This window comes from Zeus faber (genome assembly GCF_960531495.2).
Source record: "Zeus faber genome assembly, chromosome: 11".
Classification (NCBI taxonomy): domain Eukaryota; kingdom Metazoa; phylum Chordata; class Actinopteri; order Zeiformes; family Zeidae; genus Zeus; species Zeus faber.
In genome coordinates, this window is record NC_137205.1 from 8,280,022 (window position 1) to 8,300,743 (window position 20,722).

Genomic DNA, 20,722 nt, shown 5'->3' on the forward strand with positions numbered 1-20,722 from the left:
GCAAATTTAAAACTCTCTGTTCTGCATTGATGTGCCTATGGCCGACTGGTAGAGGACATGTTTCCATGGCATCTGACTTGTGCTCCCAAACAAATCACTGACAGTAACTGCTCACAAAGGTTTGACCCTCATGGCTGACGAGGGGTGCAAAGTGTCTTTTTTGCTTATTTTGTTGCTGTCATCCTCCGGTGCGGATTGGACAGTAGGAAGACTTGCACTGCTCTCCTAACCCTGTTATTGTGTCATCCGCCATCTACTGCCAATTATTTTTCAGCAGGTCGGCCAAGGATGTGCACTGGGTATGTACGGCGAAAGGACTGAAAACGGGAAGAAGAAGAAAAAAACAAAGATACTGAGGCACATAGAGCCTGCCGTTCGAGCTGCTGATTCTACTGCTCACTCATAATCTCCGATGCTGATAACAAAGGCTGAGGCTGAGTGCAGGAGTACACAAAGGCTCCTTGAGGAAATGTAGTTGCGAGAAGGCGACACAGCGCAATCTCTTAATTACACACACGGACAATGAACATCCATTCATTAAATTAAAAAGGTAGATGTATAGCAGGTGCTTTCGGCCTTCCCCTCTGCATCGTGGGAGAGATTGAAATCAGCCATTTGTCTCATGTCATCCCTGAGTCACACCCCGTGCGCAGTGTTACATTGAATTTGCAGACATGCAAATTGAACTTGAACTTCGATTTTTAATGAGGGTCATTGACTTCCTCAAGGCCGCTTGGACACAGTGGGGCCGAAAGGAAAACCGGGGTATTTTTTACCCTGAACCTCTTTTTTCAATCTTTGGGAGTCTTTTAAAAGAATCGTTTCAAGTATTTTGAGATTAGCTTCAGCTGACTACTGCACACCGATCTGCAATACTTGGTAAAACAGGGCAAACATAGTCGCTGAAGAGGCGATTGCCCCATTGTACTATTTTGTACTACCATAGTACTGCTTTTCTACTTGATGAGCCACTCCATGACTTCCGTTAATTTCTTAACAAATGTATGATTTCAATGTTTATTTCAATACCAAGATGTAATTCACCATTTTTATAGGGAACCAAAATGTTTCTATGTGGACTATTCTCAAATGCCCTCTGTGTACTTATACATACCATTTCTGTTTTATTAGCCAAACCAATGTTTTTAACATGGTGGACACAGTGAAGGGCATTCAAATGTGAATTATTAAACAACGGCGCTATGGCCAAGTCCTAGTTGACTAGTTGTTAATATGAGTTGACTGGTTGTGGAAGTGAGTGACTGTTTGATGATGTGAGTTGACTGGTCGGGGATATGAGTTGACTGGTTGTTAATATGGGTTGACTGTTTTAGAATATGAGTTGACTGGTTGTTAATATGGGTTGACTGTTTTAGGATGTGAGTTGACTGCTTTGAGAGTAGAGACCCTCTAAACCGTTGTAGCCTACATTTGGCCACTTTATCAAAGTGCAACTCTAACTGACTGCTGGGTATGTCTGCACATTGGCATTGCAAGACCACTGCACAAATGCTACGGCCCTCTACTTTCCATTCTATGAAATATACACTGACAGCATTTATGCATTATTTTAAGTGCGAACCACATGCATAATATAGCAAGTACATGCAAATCATTGGACATTAGCTCTTTTCCTCTCCAACCGCTTTTCTGTCACATCGCATCTCTGTGCCCTTGACCAGGAACGATGAACTACAAAACATGAAAACCTAATGTAGCTTGCATACTGTACAGAATTCTAGTGCCTTGGAGTCCCTGTACAGGCGCAACACATTAAGGATGATCAGAGAACGTGCTTTGCCTGCAATTAGAGCCGTGCGGGGGAGTGCGATCAAAAGTTCAATTTGCACCCACTTATTTGCTGGAGTGAGGACCATGGTGGAAAGTTTCAACTTGTCTCTATTTTCTCCGTTCTCCAGAGTCCATTTTGTGAGTCCCCCCTGGTTCTTCCACCCTATCATCAGAAGCAAACCGGAACGCTTCATTACATTTCCCCACTGACTCTCATCCCTGTGTTTCTGTGCTTTTTTTAATCCGAGCATTCTTCTATTATGATAATTATACAAGATGAGAGAGATTTGTTTGATCAAATGTCCGTCCACTCTTACATTGGCTGTATAGGTTGGTAGTAATCATGTCATTAGGGCTTATTCTTTCTGTTCATAATGGACAAAACACTGCTCTAATTTCCCAAAAAGATGTTTGCCCGCTCCACGCTTCTTCCTGCCGTCCATGCCGCTTCAGCGGTGGGGGATATATCCTTCCTCAGTCCAGGACACAAATGAGAATTTCAGTCTCCCACGGCGAGGGCCGCTCTCATTTCCTATAAAACATGTTTGGGGTCCCGCCAGCGACGACACAGCCCAATTTAAGGTCCTGACTCAACACTGGGGCCCAGGGGCCCTCAAAATACGGGCCACTTTATTAGGCAGCGTTGATGGGCTGCCTTGCCGGCAGCAAGGCGGGCGGGTGGGGAGCTGGCCAATGGGAGAAAATTACCCTATATGACTGTGGGAAGAGACAAATGGTAATAGTGGGTGGGCGGGGGGTAGAGGGGGCGGGGGGGGTTCATCCTTAGTTATGTTTTTTTATATTTATTCTGTGTACGTCCTTCTAATGCTTTGTAAATATTGGCATTTTGTTAGAAGAGTACCATGAATAAATTTGACCGTCGAAAATTGGCCATCAACCTGGCAACAAAGTTCTGCAAACATGCCAGTGTATCGGCATCCTATAGAAGGTTGAGGATAGAGACAAAAGGCCAGACCTCTACCGGAAAAACACAGACAGATTTAAAGTCAAGACAAGTTTATTTATAAAGCCCTGAATCACAGTTTAGTCTCAAAGGACTTCACAGGGCCACATTTCACATAGAAATCAACAGCATCCTTTAGTCTTAACTCCCACCCAGAGAAGGAAACAAACTTCCGGAAGGATCCCACTTCCAGGACGGCCAGGCTGCAATGGGTGCAGAGTGGGGAACATTATTTGCATATATTCAACTGTATAATATTTGATGTTTAACTAGACAGTTGTTGGAGACTTTAGTTAGCACCTGGTGCATGGTGCTGCAGGTAAGGAATGTGGTCCAGTAGGGATATGGCCAGCATGAGGACCAGTCCAGGGTCTTGGACTGGTCCTCATGGACCAGGACTCCAGCCACCACAGGAGAAGGTACCGTGTCTGCATAGAAAGCTCCATGCATACACTCACACGACTGACCGATAACGTTACTCATGTCCAAAAACACTCCAAAATGCCATAATGGGCTAGTATCCAGGCAATAAGGCAGCTAGATAACATGGTGCCTGTAGTATTTGATAGTTATATCACCCCTGAAATGAACTGGGAGCCAGTGCAAAGTGGTCAGTATAGGAGTTATAGGGTCAAACTTTCTCGTCTTAGTCCCGATTCTGGCAGCAGCGTTGTGTACCAACTGGAGTCGTTGGAGAGTGGAGCACATTGCAATAGTCCAGCTGGGATGCTAGAAGTGTGTGAACTATACAATGGAACATTGTGAAGAACACAGCATTGCACATTGTAGTTGTGACAGTGCCGCCTGCCACACCGCACCTGAGTGGCGTTTTCAGGGCCCTCCGAAACAGAGACACAGGCAGAGATGTTGTAAACACAGCAGTTTATTGTAGAGGGTGGGCAAGATGTAACAAGCGGGGAGCAGCTGGACCCATGTCGTGACAGAGACTCTCCCCGTGTGTGTGGGGATGGGTGATTTACCTGTTGCTCGTTGATTGATCTGACAAGCAACAGGCGGTCATCCACCTCTGATCCCGGGCCCAATTATCTAGACCCAAGACAGGTGTGGCTGCTTCAACCACACCACCCCCACACCACAGTAGTCAATCTAGAGAAGCCTTGTTCCAGTGCGGAAGACAAATATGAGACTAAACTTCTAAATGTCAAGGTAGCCCGTTGAGTGCTGTCCTAGTTCTGAATGGAGAGAGAGAGAGAGAGAGAGAGAGAGAGAGAGAGAGAGAGAGAGAGAGAGAGAGAGAGAGAGAGAGAGAGAGAGAGAGCGGGGGGAGAGAGCGAGTGAGAGAATTGTGAAATACAGCAAAGGTGAAATCTGGAGCCTTTCTGCTGCACATTATTTTTATTTAAAACATCCCTATATATCCCTACAGAACAGTATTCCAAGGCTCAATGATCGCATTGCTCCCCCAGATGCAGCAAACATTCACAATCTGTGCAGAGTATGACCCTATGTGTCATTTGTATAAAGCAATTAGTATTTGATATGACTAACTGTCCTCCTATATAGCACAGGGAAAAATATAAAATGACATTTAGAGGTGAGCCCTGAAGAACGTTCCTTAAAAATGATTTGGGAAAATAAAGATTAAAAAAAGTCATCAACAGCTCCAGACTTACAAGTCTCCTGTCCTGCATGTTTCAGAGTCACCAAAAGATTGTTTTTAATAGACGGACGCTGTTTGAAAATCAGCTCACAGAGAAAGAAAAAAAGGGAAATACTCAATGATTTCCGTCAAACAGGAATTGCAATGTGGGGACTATGACAAAACCCTGGCCTGTGAAAACCCAAGTACTGTGCGTGACACAATATCCTTTGATAATTACAATTTTTTTACAAAGATGTCATTTGTCATTATTTTCTCTCTGTTGTATGATAGACCTACTGATGAAAAAAAAAGATAAGGTGAACAGTGACTGGTAATTTGATGATTATGCTGTCTGGCATTATAATTTATAATAATTATAGTTTAGTAATTATTATTATATAGTCATAATTTAATTATAATTACATATGCCAGCAGAAAGTTGATTGATTTTGACTTCATGAGTTGGCTGTGTTGGTCTCATGTTTGTATACAAAACTCAAATAAAGGAATAAGGTGGAGTATCAATAAAGGTGTAATTGCTGAAATGAATATATATATATATATATACACACACACACACACACACACACACACACACACACACACATCAGCCATAACATTAAAACCACTAACATGTGAAGTGAATAACATTGATCATCTCGTTCCAATGGCATCTGTCTCAAGGGGTGGGATGTATGAGGCAGCAAGTGAACAATCAGTTCTTGAAGTTGATGTGTTGGAAGCAGTAAAAATGGGCAAGTGTAAGCATCTGAGCCACTTTGACAAGGACCAAATTGTGATGACTGGATGGCTGGGTAAGAGCATCTTTAAAATAGTAGGTCTTGTTGGGTGTTCCCAGTATGCAGTGGTTAGTACCTACCAAAAGTGGTCCAAGGAAGGACAACTGGTGAACCGGCCACAGGGTCATGGGTGCCCATGGCTCACTGATGCACGTGGGGAGTGACATCTAGCCCATCTGGTTCGATCCCACAGAAAAGCTACTGAAGCACAAACTGCTGAAAAATGTAATGCTGCTATGATAGAAAAATGTCAGAACACAGTGCATCACAGCTTGCTGCATATGGGGCTGTGTAGCTGCAGACCAGTCAGAGTGTCCATGCTGACCCCTGTCCACCCCCGAAAGCGCCTACAATGGGCATGTGAGCGTCAGAACTGGACCATGGAGCAATGGAAGGAGGTGGCCTGGTCTGATGAATCACGTTTTCTTCTACATCATGTGGATGACTGGGGTTAGGGTCCGATCCGATCGAGTGTCTGTAGGATGTGCTGGAACAACAAGCCTGATCCATGGAGGCCCCACCTCACAACTTACAGGACTTAAAGGATCTGCTGCTCACGTCTTGGTGCCTGATACCACAGGACACCTTCAGAGGTCTTGTGGAGTCCATGCCTCCACGGGTCAGAGCTGTTTTGGCGGCAAGAGGGGGAGCTACACAATATAAGTGGTTTTTAGTGGTGGTTTTAATGTTGTGGCTGATCAGTGTGGATGGAAGACTTTATAATGTATTAGGTTGGAGGCCTTATTGGCGACACATCTCTATTGTGTGCCCCACTCTTATTCATTATTCAGTTATTTGTACTTTTTTTTATTGGTTCCGCTTGACATGAAGTGCATACTTTACATGTGAAATGCACACAGAAATAACTTGACAAATAAATAAGTCTTCTGTCACACTTCATTTACACTGATCGAAGTCCATTGAACACATCTTACACATTACACATCTTAGCTGCCCTTCCTCCATCGTCTTATTTAGAGTGTCATTATTTTTTTTTCTTCCAAATCACACACTGTATTTGTACTTATTACTGCCAGCTACACTGGTTAAATAAAGGTTAAATAAAAAATAAACCTGCTACCATGGTTGTGGTTTTTTATTTGTGACTGGGATATGTTGAATTTAAAGGCATAATACATTGATCGCAAAAATAAATAATATATGAAAGGTCGTTTTGGTGTTCATAAAGTCAAGGATTTATAATAAATTAAAAAAAACAAGTGAGTATTTAACTAAAACTATTTTATGGTTATATTATCTATACTATTACATGCAACAACAAACGAGCAACAGGGACATTGATTATTTGAGTTCAAATGACTCCCATATAAATATGTACATTTATATGGTAAAATAAATAAATGAATAAAATACACCCTAAATGTCAATAAAAACTTTAATTTGTCGGCTGTTCCAGACCGTCACCACTAGGGGGCGATGTGAGCATGCAGCGCGGCGACATGACCCGGAAGTGGTTCCGCACAACTTTTATATCCCGCAGGCCTTACTTCCGTCTCTCTCTTTCCCTTCTGCAGCCATGTCTAAGAGAGGTATGGAGAACGCCTTCAAACTATCCGCATCCATCCGCCGCCGCCCTCCCTTGGCCCTAGTTGCAAGTCATGCCTGCGGGTGAAAGGGCTCCAGGAGAAACGCTTCTACACGTTCTTCGCTGCGTTCGTGGACGTGATGTCCCCGTATGGAAGTTAACAGTCGGGCTTCGTAGTGGGAGCCATGTTGGCTGTCAGGGCTAGTTAGCCAGCGTAGCCGCGGAGGAGACCCTGTGAGCCTGACTCGCAGCCGTGGAAGCCTTGCAATAACTTCAGAAGCGGTTGTTGGGTAACTGGCTGTAGGTTGGAGCCAGTGAGTTAAAACAACAATGAAGACGTTCCGTGCTGTCCGGGCTGGTGGTGGCTAGCGCTAGCTTGGAGCGGGTGTTTGTATGACTGGAGCATGACCATGCGCCCCAACCACGGCGCGGTTTACGTACTTTTGGCGGAACTCGTTTTAATTCTGACGGGGTTTTGTTTTTTTTTTGCCTTAGAAATCAGTTCGTCCGAGAAGAAGCGAGGAGCGGATCTCGGTTTCAACGGCAGCTCTGCCTGCCTTAATTAAAGTGATTGTTCGTAACCCCCAGTAATGACGCTGCGGAGCAATGCTGTTCTAGATGATACTGTTAGGTTACAGGATATATGTACAAATAAACGGCAGAATGTAATTTTCAATTTGAAAGTGTCACGCCTTGGCCGGCTTTATTCCACTAAAACTGCTCAATGACTAAAAAGGGCTCAAACAAAGTTTACCCCGTTCTAAAGTAAAGCTGGCCAAATTATAGGCCGGCACGGAGTTAAAGACAGTGTCTCCTTGTTTTTAAGCTGAAGGAAGATGAGAAGAATTGTAAGAACGTGACATCTCTGACTTGAAGTTAAAAAGGGAACGCATTCATATAAATCCCATCATCTTGATAAAGTGCAGAGTTAAGAAATTGAAAGCCGGCCTATTTTATATTCACCAATCAACTGGAGTTTCTAAAAGTTAATTTGAATTTGTGCAGCTAGGTACTTAAGCTAGCTAGTAAAACTGAAAATCGCTATATAACTGGATTTCGTCAACTGCTATGAATGTCCAATCTAGTGCCGAACAATACATTTGTGATGTTCCTTGTCAAATAGTTTGTCGGGAAGTCAGTAAATGTCATCAAATTGGATGGTATATCAGCAGGACAGTATTCCTGAATGGTTTCTCCCTTCTGTCCCCTTCACCAGGACGTGGTGGGTCATCTGGAGCCAAGTTCCGCATCTCATTGGGTCTCCCAGTGGGTGCGGTCATCAACTGTGCTGACAACACAGGCAAGTGCCATCTCTGCTAGGTGACGCAGAGGTGTTGGTAAATGGTTGTTGTGCTAATATACAATATTATAGAAGTTGAATGTTCCTTCGAAAAGCACTTGCTTTGTCTGCTCAGTGGCTGGGTGAGTTGTCGTAGAAGGGAAAAGTGAGTTCATCACTGTGGGTGAGATGGCGGCAAACTGCTGTGGCTGACACGTCTCAATCAGTGTTGGGACAACTAGTTCAGTGTGTGACATACACCGGTCAGCCACGACATTAAAACCACAACCAATATTGTGAAGCTTCTCCTCGTGCTGCCAGCCAAAACAGCTCTGACCCGTGGAGGCATGGACTCCAAACTCGGGCCATCCACGTGATCGTGATTCATCAGACCAGGCCACCTCTTCTGTGGGATCCGACCAGATGAACTAGACTTGCCCCCCCCCCAGGAATCAATGAGCCCATGGGTGCCGGTGACCCTGTCGCCGGTTATCCTTCTTTGGACCGCTTTTACTGCAGTGGTACTAACCACTGCATACCGGGACCACCTCGCGAGACCTGTCGTTCTGGAGATGCTCTGACCCGTTTTGTAACCATCACATTTTGGCCCTTGTCAAAGTCGCTCAGCTCTTTACGCTTGCTTGTTTTTTCCACTTCACACCGGGTTTTTACTTTTCCAATGTTATTCACTTCACCTGTCAGTGGTTTTAATATTGTGGCTGATTGGTGCACTTGAGTTAAGATGACAAAGACTAGGTAATTCTCTATCCAAACCTTGCATGAAATTAAAAAAAATTGGTAGTTTGAGGAAAATATGGTCTGCTCGGCTGAATATTCCTTGGAGTCTGCATAATTTAAGTTCTAATGCCTAACAAACTGGGTTTAAAAGCCCTTTTCACAATGAATGCATTCACACATGAAAGGTTTGTGGTTGATTTGCGATTAATTTAAATGCTACATTGAGCTTTAGTGGTGTAAATGTATATAAACTGGACTAGTTAGGGTAAATCTAACTCATGTTCTAGCTTATTGCTATTCTGTCATCTCCTTAAATTCCTTTCCTTGTTTTAGTTCCATTCTCTCTTCCTCGTGTCCAGGTGCCAAGAATCTTTACATCATCTCCGTGAAGGGCATCAAGGGTCGTTTGAACCGTTTGCCCGCCGCAGGAGTGGGTGACATGGTGATGGCCACAGTGAAGAAAGGCAAGCCAGAGCTCAGAAAAAAGGGTGAGTGAGATTCACTGCAGGTCAGACTTTCAGAAATGGTTACAATTTGAATTAACACATGTTCCCCCTTCGAAAAGCACTTGCTTTGTCTGCTCAGTGGCTGGGTGAGTTGTCGTAGAAGGGAAAAGTGAGTCCATCACTGTGGGTGAGATGGCGGCAAACTGCTGTGGCTGACACGTCTCAATCAGTGTTGGAACAACTAGTTCAGTGCGTGACATGAGAAATGGTTCTGTTATCTGCTTAACTAGTGAACTGTTAAGCTGAGTGCAGAGGATGATCTGCTGAGACAACTTATCAGTATATGAACAAATGAAGGTCGTCAAAAGTATTGGTACTTACATACTTTTTCAATACCACGTGTTTAAAACGATAGCTCTATACATTCGATAGTTTCAAAAGTACAGACGCTATAACAAAACAGATTTTCAACCCAAGGCTGCACAGGTGAAACGATGGAAGAAAATTAACTGGTCCTCAACCTATGGCTGTTACGGTAGTGTTGAGTGTTGGCTGAATATTTGAAACAATTTCAATACTCTGTTTCTGCACTATTGTTATAATTGTGCCCGCTGGGCTTTTCTCGCTCTCTTCTTTCTCACGGCGAGTTGATTCTCACTGTGCTGTCTCCTAGTCACTCGTGTCATTCACTCTGGTTTAAGGTGGGGTGAGTGGCTTAGGCTCGCACAGCAGGCTAGGGCTCTGCTTAACGCTGCTAACTGGGAACGGGGCATGCTGTCTCCGCTTCTCCATGTCAGGGGCTGCGTGCAGGGCTTTCGTTGCAAAGTTGTTTTCCTGCCCCGGAATTTCGGGCGGTTTCCCGGCTCTGTCCATCACTAGCTTTGTTAGCTGTCCAGCCCATAGGGAACTTATAGGAAACCCATGCCAAACCCAGTGCTAGCTAGTTATCCCTCTAGTTTAAAGGTACAATATGTTACTTATACTGCTAGGGGTCTCTTAATAAAAACCGTAAGTCTGAAATATCATGGCATTAAATAATCGTGCTCCATCAAACAGTTAGTAGAGCAATAAAACAATTACAGAGTGGCATCACATCGCTGTCTGTATTTCCCCTGAAGTTATCGCAGTGGGGGGGTCATGTACGCCATGACAGGCAACCTAATGAAGCGATCTGTTACAACATTAAAATGATGTATTTTCCTGGGTTTGTGAATTGTGGGAAACATTTGAGATAATGTAAGGACACAGCTCAAAATATATTACCTAGGTCTAGTAGTTTTTAGACATTTAATGCAGAGGTTCATTCACATGGAATTTATTGTTGGAATTGAAACACTAGAACAGGTAAATAGTATTTGCCTGTTCCAGTTAAACTGATTCAACAGAACATCTTCATCTCAACATTGGATAACTGTCAAAGCAAAGTAGTGATTCTGTTCCACATGTTTTTATCGATACTATATCAAACTATAATTTGTATTTAAGAAATTGAATCCTTGGTGTTTCTACTTTGTTCCGTGGGACAAACGTCTGATTTGATGTCCACTCTCCTCCCTCTCTGTCCTCAGTGCATCCTGCGGTGGTGATACGGCAGCGGAAGTCGTATCGGCGAAAAGATGGCGTGTTTCTCTACTTTGAAGACAATGCAGGTGTCATCGTGAATAATAAAGGAGAAATGAAAGGTGGGAAATTCTGCACCTGCAGTCAGAAGCTTCTCCATTTGAGGAATGTCCGCTTGCTGCTGCTGACGGGAATAGGTTAAATCAGTGTTTTTGTATTTGCATGGGAGAACAGAACAAACAACTCGTTTTGTCAGTGTAATGGGATTTGGCTGTTCAATGCAAATGTTAGTCTAGTCGTTAGGGGGTGGGAGGGTCTCCCTGTAGGCGAGATGGGCAGCGTCCAGGCCCCATCCCGAGGAGGCTGCGGGGAGGGAGCATTTAGGGTGTGTTTCGCTCTGACCGTACAAACGATGCGCACGCCCGTGATGGATGTGCTGAAACTGTTTACTGCTCATCTTGAATCTCAGTTAACTGACAGGTTTCCGACTGGCTCGGCAACTTTCAGGGAGCAGCCCTAGTATTTGTATGTTTTAATGAATTGCGATGCAGTCTGCATAGGACGTCCCTTCAAAAAGCACTTGCTTTGTCTGCTCAGTGGCTGGGTGAGTTGTCGTAGAAGGGAAAAGTGAGTTCATCACTGTGGGTGAGATGGCGGCAAACTGCTGTGGCTGACACGTCTCAATCAGTGTTGGGACAAAAAACCTGTCAAACACAATTAATATGAAATATTAACAATTAAGGAGATGATGGGAGAACGGTGCTGGAGGTGTCGTCACCCCACCCAGTGTAACTGACGTACATTGATCATCAGATATAGAAGCTGAGCTGGAAGTTTTAATGGATCGTACTGTGCCATAAAAATTGGAAGCTTTGCTCTTTTTGTATTTGTATACACACCTTTATGCGTCCACTGAGAATATAGTGAGATGCCTCTGTGTAATTGAGCAAATTGAACTGGTTCCTGTTTAGTTTATTATTGACCTTCTTAATCTTTATTCTGCTTCAGAGTGACTGTCTTGTTTCTTGCAGGTTCAGCCATCACAGGTCCAGTGGCCAAAGAGTGCGCTGACCTGTGGCCCAGGATCGCTTCCAATGCCGGCAGCATAGCCTGAGCTGGACCCTGCATTTGTTTTCAATAAAGGTTGTTCTAAAGTCCAATCTTTGTCTTGTGCTGTTCTGACCAAATGTATTGGTAGAGTACATTGATTGGAAACCTGTTTATACTTCCATGTGCAATTACTGCATCTAGAGATGGACCAAAATAATGTTTTTTGGAGCGTTACAAAACCTTCAGCCACACCTTTTATTCTGGGAATTCCTTTCTAGTTGTATCCATAATTACTTATATATTACTGATGTACTTCAGATCTGAGGAAGTTAGTCTTGACATTAATATTCATGAGATGAGCTTTGAGTCACGGAGTCACAAACTTGTGAAGCAAGCTCAAGCGAATGAGCCGTGGACTTTGACAAATAATCTCTTGAGCTCTGTAAAAACACAGTATTAGGGGAATAAATGATGTTGATGGCCAAGTGACCAAATTTGTTTAAATTTTGTACCTAAAGTTAAAGGTGTCGACGTCAGTGACTCTAGCACTGAAAATAAATAAATCTGACTTTCTGTTTAAAATTGCAAAGAGTGTTTGGATCTCTTGACGTTTTTAGAATATCCTAAATGCCACTGGGGGATTGGCTTTGAGCTGCACTCCCAACGACTGACCACTGGAGGGTATAATGATTCTGCGTGCATGGTTGAGACATTTCTTTATTTGATAAATTGCGGGTTTCATATACATATTTAACATTTACACCCAATACGATGAGGAAGATGCACAGGAACATGTTGGAGGGAATTGGATATACAACAGGGAAATATGGATGTTGTCAACACTTATTTAAAACCTGAATACTATGAGGAGTGATTATGAATATAAGGAAACACTTGGGTCTTGGGTGACAATGACCTTTTGGGGGGAGATTACACAAACCTTGTAGGTTGTAGACGGTGCTATTTCCATAATACATGGCGTTATGCTGTGTGCCACACAATATAACATCAGTTCCATGTATCACAATTTACTACACCTAAAAATCACGACTGATCCATATGTTCTTCGTACAGTGATTCTCCCTGGACTTGCGCTTCTCACAGACGGAGAACAGCGGGGGCCACGGAAGCTCTTTCCAACCCCACCCCACCTCCACCTGTCATTAAACCAGCTTATTCCTTTTACCCTCAATGACTCCTGCCCAAACCAACAGGCCTAAAGGGGACAAATCACTAAATAGGCTATTTTATAGATCGGGGTGAACTAAATTGTTTTTACGTCACGGTATCATATCCAATCTGGGACTGAAGGGCCTCCCAGCCCTCCCGCCGGCGGCCTCGGCTGTGGGGCCCGGGGCGGCGCCCTGCTCCTCGCAGGTGGCCTGGGGGTGCGTGTGCCACGTGCCGTCCTGGTAGATGCAGTAGCAGACTGTGCGCTCGTCAACATTCACGCGCTCCCCCGCTGGGATCACCCGGTTCCCGGCAAAACAGTTGGGGCCTTGGGGTGAGGGTGGAGGGAGAGAAAGAAAGAAATAAAATGTGTTCATGCACCGACATTTATATGAATGGACATGAGCGAGTGCATATACTTATATATGCGCAAACTTATTTTTATTATAAGGGAATAATTCAATAAATGTGTGCTCTACTGCTTGCAGCGTCACCTTTGGGTGTCGGGATATAAATACAACCTGGATCATGTACTGCTTTGGTCTAAGTGAAACAGATCCTGAACCGGTGGGGGACAGGAAGTACAGTTGTCCCAGCGCCAGTTCACCTTTCAATAAAAAAAATTCAAAACAACAGGCCGCTAACCACATTTGGTCTAGGGGGAGAGGGTGGTTGAAGCGGCCGTCTGTAGTGAAATGTTGCTTTTGAAAATAGAAAACAGGTTAATATCTTTGAAAGTACTGACTGTTTTCTTTCTACTTTCAATTTTAATTTGAGAGTTGATTGTAGTTGATGACCCACTATTGAATAGTATCTTATTACTCTGGCCCCAAACAATGAAAAATAGGTTCTCCAGCTAGTCTTCAAAATTCAAAGAATGGAAACTAGCTCTTGTGTTGCAAGATCAATATTTCAAGGTATTACTAATTCATACAACCCATGTGTTCCAGCCAGAATACCTGCGCCGTGTTCATCAGAACAAGCTCAAGCGTCACACTGAAAGTCAGCTCTATTGGTAGTGATGAAAGGTTTGAGACTTGGTTCTTGAGGAGTCACTCAGTAAAAAGAGACGTTCAAAAACTCTCGGTTCGTTGGATCCAGTTGGTGCAGCACAGCGAGCGAGGGACGACTTCCCACCGAACGACGGACGAGTCAGAAGAGTCTGCTCGGCTCTGAGTTGTGAATGGCGTTCTCACAAGACTCCTTTGATTCTGTCACAATGATTCATAGTGGAAGAGCAAATCAGTGCCCTTCAACATGAATTATGGCGAAAGCCTACTCCTTTTTATGCCTCCTCAGAACTTATTTTCAGTCTGTGAGTGGGTCACTCTTGACGAAGTGGCTCCCGACTACTTTAAGTTGTTTGAAGGATTTGTTCTCTACAAACGAATTATTTGCAACTCTTGCATTACTGACTATTAGTAAGCCATGACAATAAGCACAGTTGTACATGTTTTGTGACATTTTCAGTGCTTAACAGGGTGGTAGTCAGAAGAAAGGGTTGGTGCGCTTACCAGCCTTGCAGACGGGGCAGCAGTGGTTGGGTTCGTAGGTGGGGTTGACACAGTGCAGCGCAGGGCAGTCTGAGATGCTGCAGTACACCTGTCTGTTGGCCTCGCAGCGGCACTTCTCACAGCCGGACAACTGACACCCAAAGAGAAGATAGAGATAAGTACCTTTACTTTCAATTCTTAAGGTACATTTAAGACCAAGTGCCTCGTAACGAGTAGGTGCCCCCACGTTAGAGAAAACGGTGTAAAGTGCCCTCTAGGTCAGGGTTGCATCCAAAGTCACCGTCGATTAGTGGTTGTGTCAAGAGAGATCACCTGAAGCCATGTAACAGGCAGAGAGAGAGAGACAAGTCATTTTTAGCCAAATAAATATAAAATCACTACAGGCACCTCGTATAGTTGAAGTAAAAATCTAAAAACGGAGGGAGAAGATCAGATGAATATTTACATATTTACAAAGCTATAGGAACACCCTCATCCGCAGAGCAAGAGTGAGAGAAGCTCAAACCAACTATTCACATATCAGAGAAGAATCAGAGAAAGTATAATTCTATACTGTGTATGTATCATAGAGTCAGTTATTTATTATGCAGCATGATGTCTGGGAATGAATTACAATTTAATATATTTGAATGTATTTCTCACATTTGCCCTGATCCATAACTGAATAACTGGCTAAATTTGTCACTAGTCGCTTTTCAGAAATAAAGTTGCTAAGAGGGTCTGAAAAGTCGCTAAATCTAGGGAGAAAGTCCCCAAGTTCGCAACACTGCTCTAGGTTGCCCCTGCCTTAGAGAAAACAAAGTGCCTTCTAGGTTGCCCTCATGTTAGAGAAAATATGAAAAAAAAAAAAAAGCCCTCTAGGTTGTCCCTATGGTAGAGAAAACATTATAAAGTACCCTCTAGTTTGCTCCCACAGTAAGGAAAATATTATCAAATGGCCTCTAGAGCAGCGGTTCCAAAGCTGTAGTCTGTGGAGGGTATTGGGGTATTTCAGTGGCACTGTCTTCCCATCAGCCCTATTTTTATTTATTTTAACAGTTTGCATACATGGTGGTCCATTAAAGCTCTCGATAACAATCTAGTGGTCCGCACAAGGAAAAGGTTTGGGTGTCCGCCAATCCAGTGGTTTGCCAACCGTCACTGTGCGTGCCATCCACACAGCCAGACACACGTGGTGGACCGCAACACACACGCACAGTAGAGCCAGGGCGATGTAGCCTTGTCTGGAAACAATGCTCCCCTGCTGTGTGACGTGATGGAGGACCTTTGCTGGATGAAATGCACTTTCATCCAAAAAAAAATAACTATCGGTCAAATATTTGCATGCGTAATGAGAAAACAGCTGTGTAAGTTACAAAACCCTAATTCAAAGTGACATTAACATTTTCCAAGACTGGTCTCCTGGCGGGAAGGGTGATCACTTTTAACCCATCAACTTCTCCAACTGTTAAAACGAGTCTTCTTGTGGATGGGGCGGTTTTGCATAGAAGGTGTTTCTGCGCTGTTGGATAATGTGAATATTTGCATATTTAATGGGAAAACCGTGAGTCAAAGTGACACGACTGCTTAACAAGATAAAAGGTTTTCTTGGTGCCACGCATCACCCAACTGGCTTTTTCAGGGCCCTCCGGCACAGAGACACAGAAGACGAGGGGTTGTAGACATCAGTTTATTGTAGAGCGGCGCCTAGGTGGTATTAGCCAGGAGCAGATCGAGCATATCATGACAGGGCTCCTATCCTGAGTGAGTGTGAAGATGGGGGTTTTAACCTGTTGCTAGTTAGCCCAACCAATGAGCAACAGGGATGCAGCCACCCTGACCCAATCACCTAGATCCAGGTTAGGTGTGGCTGCTCAACCCATCCCATTCCCACACCACAATGTCCTTGACCTATTTATAATGAATTACCGACAATAATAGCTGTTTGGTTGGTGGTATCCCAGAGTACATATCGCACAGGTGGTGTCCCTTGGTGGGCTCCAACCGCCATCCATCCCGCCACAGAGGAACCCTGAGTTTCTCGACTTTTCAACGTTTTTCGCAAAAACATAATTCTGTCTTGTATCTATTAATAGGAGTTGGCAGCCAAACGTGCCAACCAGTTGCACCTCAGAGACTAGTTTAGACAAAGTAGTGGGCTTGGCCAGTCATGCAGGTACTAGTCAACTTTATTCACAGTAAAATAATGATGTCCTTAACCTATTTCTTATTATGAGGGTGGAGGCAAGTAGTAAAAGTTAAAACACACCGTGACGTGTCTCAGAATGTAATGCACTGTCATTAAAATAAACAACCGGTAATTACTACAATTTGCATATTTGAAGCAATACATGGTCAAAGCGGCGCCTTAGTTCGAATGTTAGTTAATATTTGCATATATAATGACAAACCTCGGTGTGCATTTCATATCCACATTTCATCTCACCCAGAACAAAGAGTCAAAATGTCACACAACAAGAAAGTTAAAAAATTCTGAAAAGTTGACTCAAGGTATAATGATCAAAAACATTAAGGTCACTTTGATTTAGGGTTTTATAAGTCACAGCTATTTGTCCTTAAATGTGCAAATATTACTGATTAAATTATATTCTTTTAATTCTCGTTTATGCGCCTTATTTGACTGGTGGACAAAGGGACCGCGTATCTATTCAAATATGCAAGTATTGAAATAATTTTTTGTTTATGTTATTTGTTTTGAATGACTATTTCAATTGGAGGATGCATCTCCATCATATTACACCAACAGTTCCAAAACTGTGATCCTTTGGGAAGAAAAATAAAATAGACAATGGAAAAATAATATAAATGACATTGAAATAAATTTATTGGGTAATATTGTATTAATGACTTGTTATTCTTTCAAGCTATGCTGATTATTACTGGCAAATAGAGCTTGGTCATCTCATCTAACAAACCTCCATTCTGAAGGATCAAGACTGTGACAGCAGCCATCACACCACCATTGACCTTGACCCTCCAGGCACTTTTAAACACACCCTCGGGTGCTGCCTTTCTAAGGCTCACTTGGCATTGAGCCCGCCAGTGATGGCTTATCTGTTTGGGCCACTGAGTCTCAATGAGCTCGGTTGTGCACTCCAATAACTTGATAAACAGATCAAGACTTGAACCTGTGATGGCAGCACTGGAAGGCAGCGTCTGAACCATCGTTCCACCAGGTTGCTTTCACACACATCAGGCACCTACTCCGTTGCCCTTAAATGTTCTTGTCATATTCAGTGCAGATCCTAACTACAATTCACCACAAAACAGTAGTTGTGGCATAGGATATACAAATACATCCCTCATGAAAAAAAAAAACATAATAATAAAGTGCCTGTGTTAGAAAGAGTAAATAAAACAGTTTGCTTTGAAATGTAGTGGAGTAAAGGTCAAAAGTCTATGAAACTAAATGCACTCATGAAAGATACTTCAAAAATGTACTTCAACAGCATCAAATAACTCGTACTTTGTTACTTTCCAACACTGCCATATCACCACAATACCTATGTCTGTCTTATTTTATCACAGCAATTATGGGTAAAGTTTATTGTTACTTTTGCTTATCCACCCTGCACTCTCTCCCAAATGTAAGTGGGTCAATGACGTGACGCTCATTTTTTTGTGTACATATGGGTTAGATACATTTAAAATTGTTAAAATTGGAAAATTATTAAAAAAAAAATTTCAAACACAACTTTCATTAAACCCTAATCTTAAAGTTTTGGATTCATTCAACTTTGAGAGAGTATTAAGAGAATTTGGGTAAAAATGTCAATACGGTGTAACCACAAAAACATGAACCAAATAATTAAATTTGCTGAAAAAAAATGTGAAATGCTCTCCAAAATCCCTTCTGAAATAATCTGGCATGATCTTGCATAAGAACTTTTCTATATTAAATAAAAGTAATGAATCCCCACTGTTCTGAATGTTTTAGTTAATACGGGGAATCATGTCTGTCACATCAACAACTTGAAATGTGATTTGGTGTAACCACCATTTAAGGAGCCATTTTGTAAGTATAATGTCAGAAGATCATGTGACAGGAAATTATGTCACGGAGAAGGACCCTTGAAGACCCCAACTGCTATGAGTCAACTCTCTTAAAAATGAAACATAATTAAGTTTTTAGGCTTTGGTCAGGCAAGATAAGGTTGCACGTCAAATGGTATGACCTCCTTTAATATATTGATGAATCATAATAATCATAAAATACTGAATTTAATGTAAAAACTGTGTTATAACATGTTTTATATTTTATTATGATGTATGTAAACAGTATGTTTAAATTATAAATAAATAATATTAATACATTTATTATAGATAAAGTGTACTTCTTGTCCCCAATAGATGCCAAAGACGGGAAAGGTAGTGCACACACGCACATTTTTCATGTGAAGAATGGCAGAATAAAGTCAGTGATGTACATAGTCTGTGGAAATGAGAGGAGTGAGAGGATGATTTATTATAGATGTAAAAGGCGAATTGTTTTATTTTTACATTGAGAAGCGAGAGGGAAAGATTGCGAACACCAGCAGAGCTCTCCAAAAAGAGTCAGAAGAAGATGAGGGAAAGATGGAAGCAGTACCAGAGACAGTATAGGGAGGGAAAAAAGCTGCTTATTGATGTTCTAAACCTTACTCCCCCATCGATGAACGCATCAGGAGGTGAGCAGCATGTTGGCCCTCTGGAACCCATAACCAGAACCAACCTGCATGATCATGACTTTGTTCCAGCACAAGTTTCCATTTTTTGTGGTTACACCATTTGACAATTTAACGGCTGTCAGTTCTATCTTTTGTTAAAAATAGTATAAATGGTGGTAGAGCCGGTGGTCTAGTGATCTAAAAGGTTGCTGGTTGGATCCCAGGCTCCTCCTGCTAGCATGCTGTAGTGTCCTTGAGCAAGACACTTAACCCCTCATTGCTCCTGACGGCTGCGTCCGTCGGTGTTTGAATAATTGTAAGTCGCTTTGGATAAAAGCGTCTGCTAAATGCAATGTAATGTAAATGTCATATTAAATAATATGAATACAACAGAAAGACAAAATATACACTTTCACAAACCTCAGGCATGCTTTGTTTTAAAGCTTTAAACATATTTTTGAATTGCTCGTCTTGCCAACCCTTATCCGGCACTGACCCAGGTCCTCAAGACTCATACTTGGGCAAAAGTACAAATACCCTGGCACAAAATACTAAAAGAATGGAAGTACATGCTCTTGAATGCACCAATAAAGTGTACGGAGTAAAACCAACTACTTGTTTCGTGCCGTCCCCGGCGGTCCCACGCGCGTTCAAACGTCACCTGTCGCGCGCGGAAAGGAAACGACCGACCAGCCGCACCGAGCACCCGTCACGTCACGCACTTACACAACACGCGATCGATCACTTTTCCTCCCGACGAACGACCATCGATCGCTGATAATTAAAAGCAAACGCTTGTTGACTGACGTGCTACGCTGGTATCCACGCGGAGGCGGATCCCGCCCAGTTTGGATCGCTCAAAAGTTCACGCGTAACTCCACACTGACGCACGGCAGAAGTTTGGGAACGTCGCGCTCACCCTGAACTCCTCCAGCAGTCGGTAGGTTTTCCCCCCGTGCACGCACACCTTGGCCACGGCCTCGCACACGGGGCAGCACGCCCTGTAGCGGATCCGCGTGCACCGCGGGTGGATGCGGGGACACTTGGGCCTCACGCACACGGGACCGTCCGCGGTGCAGGTGCACGGGCAGGCGGCGCGGCCCGGGTAGTACACCGCGCCGACGGCGTACACGAAGCCGTGGTCGTCCAGGCACCACTGGCCGCGGTAGTCGCCGAACTCGTAGTCCAGGTCGGACTTGGAGGAGGAGTACTCTGCCTCCACCTCCGGGGTGCTGGTGTGGAGACCCAGCAGCAGGAGCAGGAGGAGGAGGAGGCGGAGGCCGGTGGAGACGCACGGTGCGCGGTGCGGGTGGGTCATGGTGCGCGGGGCTCTGGTCTCCGCACCCGACGCTCCGTGTGCGGCGGCGCTCTGAGCTGCGCGCGTTTCACCCGCAGCCGCGGAGCGTCAGTGACGTGTCCGTCGCAGGGACTGGACCCGACTGACGCGCACAACCCTCCGGATTGTTACAAATATTTATATACGCAATAATTATTAATAAGAATGTAACATTATAAATCGCCCTGTTTATTGAAAATCTTGGAAAAAATAATATAATAATATTAATGATTATAAGTTAACCAAGAGGAAAAAAATCAATATTTTTTATTTATTAGT

The 20,722-nt window shown here is 43.5% G+C and overlaps 2 protein-coding genes across 2 annotated transcripts; one reads left to right on the top strand and one right to left on the bottom strand.

Annotated features, from left to right (window-relative positions):
* The first annotated feature begins 6,643 nt into the window (after positions 1-6,643).
* rpl23 (ribosomal protein L23) lies at positions 6,644-11,887 on the top strand. The gene is made up of 5 exons (XM_080008825.1): positions 6,644-6,708; positions 7,921-8,004; positions 9,081-9,209; positions 10,736-10,849; positions 11,759-11,887. Exons 1-5 carry the CDS (start codon positions 6,696-6,698, stop codon positions 11,839-11,841), a joined length of 423 nt encoding a protein of 140 aa, XP_079864951.1. The 5' UTR covers positions 6,644-6,695; the 3' UTR covers positions 11,842-11,887.
* Positions 11,888-13,057: 1,170 nt separating this feature from the next.
* LOC307236955 (von Willebrand factor C domain-containing protein 2-like) lies at positions 13,058-20,425 on the bottom strand (the record flags this gene model as incomplete). Its single annotated transcript, XM_080009550.1, has 3 exons — positions 13,058-13,275; positions 14,462-14,591; positions 20,027-20,425. The coding sequence occupies 3 exons, from the start codon at positions 20,423-20,425 to the stop codon at positions 13,058-13,060; spliced, it is 747 nt and encodes a 248-aa protein (XP_079865676.1).
* Between the last annotated feature and the right edge of the window lie 297 nt (positions 20,426-20,722).